The sequence below is a fragment of the Acomys russatus genome, chromosome 1, assembly GCF_903995435.1.
Source record: "Acomys russatus chromosome 1, mAcoRus1.1, whole genome shotgun sequence".
NCBI lineage: Eukaryota > Metazoa > Chordata > Mammalia > Rodentia > Muridae > Acomys > Acomys russatus.
The window spans coordinates 49498413-49504895 of record NC_067137.1 but is presented as its reverse complement, the minus strand read 5'-3'; the positions used below and the strand labels follow the sequence as shown (position 1 = coordinate 49504895).

At 42.6% G+C, this 6483-nt stretch overlaps 1 protein-coding gene across 1 annotated transcript; it reads right to left on the bottom strand.

Moving 5' to 3' along the window:
* Positions 1-1522: 1522 nt before the first annotated feature.
* Positions 1523-5831, bottom strand: Sostdc1 (sclerostin domain containing 1). The gene is made up of 2 exons (XM_051145028.1): positions 5505-5831; positions 1523-2943 (listed from the first exon to the last, which is right to left on the bottom strand). Exons 1-2 carry the CDS (start codon positions 5707-5709, stop codon positions 2528-2530), a joined length of 621 nt encoding a protein of 206 aa, XP_051000985.1. The 5' UTR covers positions 5710-5831; the 3' UTR covers positions 1523-2527.
* Between the last annotated feature and the right edge of the window lie 652 nt (positions 5832-6483).

Below are 6483 nucleotides of genomic sequence, written 5' to 3'. Positions count from 1 at the left end.
TGTGTTTTTTTTGTTTGTTTGTTTGGTTGGTTGGTTTTTTGTTTTTTGTTTTTCTTGCAGAGCCAGGAACTGCTTGAATTAGCATCAGTCACCCAACCAGGTGATATGGTCCAGGACTGTCATCATGTTACTTAGTCTAATAGAATGCCAAACTGGGAAAACTATAAACTTCGCAGAGACATTTTCTCTTCCTTTTGTGATGTGGGGTCATCTAAGAGTGTTTCAGGTTCCATGAGGTGAGATGCTCTCCCCGTTACTGTTCCTTTCCTCTCAAAGTTAGCTGCACATGGATATTACCTTGTTCTGCCCTAGGAACTTCTGAGACAACTCTGCTGGGAGCCTTTCTTTTCTTTTTAATTGATTTTTAAATGTATTATAATTTATTCACATTACATCCTGATTGTTATGCCCTGGCTCTTATCTTCCTGTACCTACAATCGCTACCCCTTCCACCCCCTTCCTCTCCCCCTGACGACCAATGGGGGTGATGGGGGCGCCTCTTCCACCACCTTCTGGCCACAGTCCATCAGGGTCTCATCAGGATAGCCTGCATCCCTTCTCTCTGTGTGTTCACAAGGCTGCCCTGCCAAGGGGCAGTGATCAAATCGTGGGCACCAGAGCGCATGTTAGAGGGTCCAAGACATTTCCCCCTCCCACCTCCTCACGTGGACAATGGGGTCTAGGTTTACTGCTTGCATTGTCCTTGGTTGGTGCATTGCTTTATGCAGGCTCCCCTGTGTCCAGTTCAACCAGCCTTGATGGTCTCCTTGTGGGGCTCCTGAACCCTCTGGGTCCTTCCACTCCACCCCACCCCACCTCACATACTTCCATACATCTCCCAGCGCTCTGCCCAGAGTCAGGCTTTGAGTCTCAGTTATCTGTCCCGATCCCGTGCAGGGTGGAGTGTCTCAGAGGACATCTGCGTTGGGCTACTATATTCACTTATAAGTGAGTGTATACCATGCCCGTCTTTCTGGACCTGGGTTACCCCACTCAGTATGATCTTTTCTAGTTCCATCCATTTGCCTGCAAATTTCAAGATTTCCTTGTTTTTAATAGCTGAATTCCACTCTGTAAATGTATCACAGTTTCTTTATGCATTCTTCTGTTGAGGGACATCTAAGTTGTTTCCAGATTCTGGCTAGTACAAAAAATAAGCTGCTATGTTGAGCAAATGTCCTTGTTGTGTGGTACAGCATCTTTCAGATATATGCCCAGGAATGGTGTAACTGGGTCTTGAGGTAGCACTACTCCCAATTTTCCAATACCCCTTCATCCAGAGATTATAAATCGGATGTGCTCCTTACAATGCACTTTGGACTATCACTCATCCTTCCTGTCTACCTCAATTTCTGGAGATGTGGTACCCCATCCCTCTCCCCTCTGCCTCCCCTCTCTTCATGCAAATAGCTTCATCAAAGCTTGAATGTGACTGATGGGGGCAGGGTTAGCTCAGGAGTAGAATCCAGGCTTAGCACTTATTAGGTCCTAAGTTCGATCCCCAGCAACAACAGAAAGATCCGATTACACATATAGCTTTATTTTACAATGTTTGCAAGTATGTACCTTTTTATACATGTTAGAGGCAAGGACAAGAACGTTTAGCAGTGTTTATATTTATTAAAAGAAATCAATGCCATTAAAGGTCAAGCTGCCTTCTGATTGCATGGACTAAATAATAAAGTATTACATATTTCAGCTTCACAGAGAACCATGCTACTGATGAAGTCTATGATGAAACGTGTAATATATAAGAAGACTGGAATATTTATTTTACATATCTACAACATGTATTTTCATATTTCTAGATCAGCCACAATTCATATTGGGAAATATTTAGATACATGAAAAATCTTCAAAACACAAAAAAAAATAACATTTTGAAAAAAATCACATGTGAAAGCTCATTAAATAACAACATTGACAAATAAATAATCGGCTTTACTTATTAGCTGCTGCCGTGCATTGCTGGCATTCCATTCCACGTGAGGTCAACATGCGGGGGTATAATTTCACACTGAGACTGTAAAATGCCACAGGGCTTATTTTTGAAGTGAAATGTCACAAGGTTTGCCTCTCTTTCAAAGGAAGCTAACCCTCTGGCTGTCAGACTACTCCCACCAAAACTACTGGCAAAGCCCCTTTCTGAAGTGTTCTGTGGAGATATATTTTCCGATGAACTTTTCTGGTTTGAAGGGATTTCGTTTGGGAAGGGCAAGGGTGAGCTAGGGAATGGAGCGTGTTGGACTGTAAGAGGATAGATACAGCATCAGGTGCTTTGTAAAAAATGACATGACGGGGAATGGAAACTACAGGATGCCTGGCTTTCACTGCAAACTGTACTCATTACATCTTGAGAAACTTGCAAAGGAAAAGCTAGTCTCAGAGAAGGTCCCAGAGAAGGACAGCCTGCTGGGCCTGATCAAAGCAGAAAGCATATACTTTCAAGTGAGAAAAGAGCAATGGCAAGCTCGAGTCGTCCAAGCAATCAAATCTGGGTAGCAGATGCTTTCTTCTCAGTCCCACTCTAGCTCAGACTGTGCTTGCTGGCTTTGCTCGCTCTCTTCCGCTCTCTGTGGTGCTGGGCGGGCTTGGCTGGCGACACGCTTTCGAAGTTGTGGCTGGACTCGTTGTGCTGCCGGGTGTACCTCTTGCACTTGCAGGCCGTGACCACAGTGACTTTGTAGGTGCGTGTGCTGCCGTCCTGACACTGCAGCTGGATTCTCTGGGTGCGCGTCTTGTCATTGACACACCGCCACTCCTGGGAGCTCCTCCGGCTCCAGTACTTTGTTCCGTAGCCTCCTCCGATCCAGTTGGGAAGCACAGGCAGAGGCAAGCACTCGCCCGCGCACACCAGCTCCTTCAGAGGGTTGATGCTAGTGCACTGGCCATCTGAAATATATTTGGTGGACCGCAGTTCCCGGCAACCCACTTGAACTCGACCTGCAGGAAACAGGAAAGAACTGCATCAGAGACAGAAAGCAACTGAAGGTGTTGGGGTTTTGTCGTTGTTTTAAGTAATTTGCAATGACTATATATATAATCCAAATTACAGCAAACTGCCAAAGAAGTGACTATGTACTTAATTTTCACAAGGCAAGTCTGCGGGAGGATTGGAAAACACTTTCATTATAATGACCAGGCTACATAATGGTTGTAACTTTGGGGAGGGAGAGGGAGATGGACAGAGAGACTTATGTTTCATTAACTCATTGTTTATTAAAGTATTTAAACGTCACATTCTTTTAGACTTATTCCCAATAAGGGTTCCACCCCTGCAAATATTCACTCATCAAAGAGTACACTTTAATGTACTCATTCTCATGGGTTGCATTGGTTAATGTCTGCAAGTGCTTTTAATTATGTTTTTCAAAAATCTCTTGAGAAAATGTGGAAAGTATTTAAATATTGTGTACAGTGCATATGCATGCTGTAATATTTTATTTCAATTATAGAATTCAGCTGCATGGTCACACATGCATATGGATATAACCGTTGACATTTTGCATATCAAACTTAATAACTACATTCTAAACATAAACTCACAAACTATGTTTTAAAAATGCAAACAGTAAAATGTTTGAAATGCAAAATGCCACCACAACTCAATATTTAAAGAATAGTAAAGCTCCTAAATTAAGAACGTATGGTTGCCATAACAACTTGGCCACATTTCCATGAATTTTATGGCAGAAAATACCGAACATGTCTGATTTACAACTGCACAAGGAACCACGGTGTTCATTTCCTGAATATCAGGCATGGAAAACTTTTTGTTTTAGTTATTTGGATTTGATAAGTATGTTCTCTAATTGGCTGTTTCTGATCACGTGCCTCGTGTAATTAAAACAAAAACTAATCTTAAAATATTTGAAGTTTTCTTTCTCATTACTTTAATATCTAAATGCTTTGTTATCTAAATAAGAATTACTTATAGCAAACCTGAAAAGAAATCAAGGCTTGTTAACCAGAGAAGGGGAGAGAAAGCTTAACAACATAGGCAGATAAAGTGTCCCAACCAAAACTAGTAAAAGCTGTTGAAATTGTCCTTCTAACTCCTGAAAACCATCTCAAAGTGGACAGTGAGTCAGAAGTCTCCCTCAATTTCTGCACCCCAGAATGTCTGGTTTAAGAGTCATAGCCTAAGGCAAGTGTGTGGCTATGAAGCACACGCGTGTTGATGTCTGGGGATTGAGATGAAAGGGTTAACGATTTAGCCGGGCAGCTTGCTGGGCTTGCCTGCTCTGACTCCAGCTCACCTTCCTGCAGCTGCCTTAGGAATGCACCTGGAAGCAGCCAGCAATGATTTTGACTCTCCTGGTTTTTGTTCCTGGATGTATAACATTGGGCATTTTTTGTGGTGACGTTTCTCTCTCTGACAGTGAATACCCAACACACTGCTCAGTAACCCAATACTGATAGACATGTCCTGTGCCCTGAAACCAACCATCTACCTGCAAGTAAAACACTTGGATTGTTTAGAGAGACATTACCAGTCATATTCACTTTGACTGGTAGACATGTCCTGTGCCCTGAAACCAACCATCTACCTGCAAGTAAAACACTTGGATTGTTTAGAGAGACATTACCAGTCATATTCACTTTGACTTCTCAAAGGTCAAAACTCTTTTTGAATGGAGTTTAAGAAGGAGGGGCAACGATTTGGGTATGAGTTTCTGCACACTGTTTCTCTATCTTTCTTCAAGCTGATTCCTAACATGAACTCATTTAAAGGAAGAGAATATAGAAAAAGGGGAAGAAATTTGAGTCCCTCCAACTAGTAATCACGTGGCATGTGTGTCAACTAAGCAAGCGGAAAAGGTAAAGAACCGCTCCTCATGCTAATCATTAGCATACTGTTATTTAAAATCCCCTGTTACAAATATGCACTCAGTCTTTCACAGAAACACACAATTGCCTCAATTTGACCTGTTGTTTAAAGGATGATTTTAGAAAAGAATGATCCTCAAACATTTTGTAGTATAGAGCTCTTTCAAAGTGAATTTCATCAAACCTTTATACCTCTCCAAACTAGACGTATTTTAGACATCTGTGTGAGCAACTTCATGTTTCCATCGTTTGTGAGTCCCTATACATAGTTCTAGCTAGTTACCATCAGGCACTTCACCAAATTTGTGCACGTTCTGAAATTAACAAAGTGCAAGACCACATGAGTTTAAACTGTGCAGAATAACACTTTAAAGAATTCTCCTTTTTGCAGAGTTTTTAAAAAGCAACAGTTCAATACATGAATACATTTCCCTGTGGGTACTGGATAAACCATGTCTGCACTTGCATTATCAAGCCACCGTTTTAATTATATTAACTCTAAAATCACTACCCAGGAAAGAACATCAGCCCACGCATGCAGCAGATCGCTCCCGGATTATTTTGCAAGACATATATGGTTCACATTAGCTTACAATAAAAACCATTCTACAGGAACAGGAGCTGATGCTTCCCAAAAGGAAAAGAAAAATCTGTACAAGTAAAAACACACTTACTGTTGCGATCCAGTCCAGTGCTACTGAAATGCCTGCCTCCGTTCCTGGCTTGATTCAAGGTGCTGTTGCTGCTGGGGTGTGCTGGGACAGGTTTAACCACATGTGAGTAAAGGATTTCTGTGGCATCGTTTTTAAAAGCCAGACAATTTTTCATTAGGATGCATACAAGGGGACCGAGATAGAGATGAATGGCAGGAGGAAGCATGGTGAGGGGAGGATTTGCTTGGCTGAGGAGCTGCTTAATTCTTTTCCCCTGCTTCTGCACTGTTGACTGTGGAATTCCTCCCCAAGGTTCCCTTTATATAGCCACAGAGGCTTGGCGTTCATTCAGGTGTAAAGTTGTGTGGAGCTTCAGAGTGAAAACCCAGGGAAGGGGAGGGATCCCTGCTTGACCCTGCAAAAGAATTTTACCATTGGAGAAGTCCGCTGCAGAAGGGGAGGAGCTTGCTTCACAAATTGCCTGAGATTTCAGAGTTGGGCTTGACTGGTCTGTGAGCCCAGCCAACACAGGCTAGGCGCAGCAGCTCTGTCACCACTGCTACACTCCTCAGTCACATCCTCTCCGGAGCCTAAGTCACTTTCAAGTCTAATGCAAGGGAAAGTACAAGGTTGTCACACAAGGAGGCTGGGTTTCTTTTCTTTTCTTTTCTTTTTTTTTTTTTTTTTTTTACATTTTTGTTCTATATTCCCCTCAGATTTGAGAAGATGTGGGGTCCCAGGGGGTGACTTCCCCAACAGTTGCAAGAAGCCAGTGAGTTTTCAGTAGTGTCGGACTTGAGTAAAGCGTCTGTGTTTTGTTTCTCAAGAAAACCCTTTTCCCTCCCTTTTCCCATAAAGAGGAAGACACAGAGCTAAAACCTGCCCTCTGGACACACTTGAATAAAGCTGCTTTGATCTGCGTGAACAACTGTCCTGCTAGGTAAATTATTGCCAGGGGTTCTGTGTGGAGGATAATGAGCAGAACTCAGTGTGAGCTAAA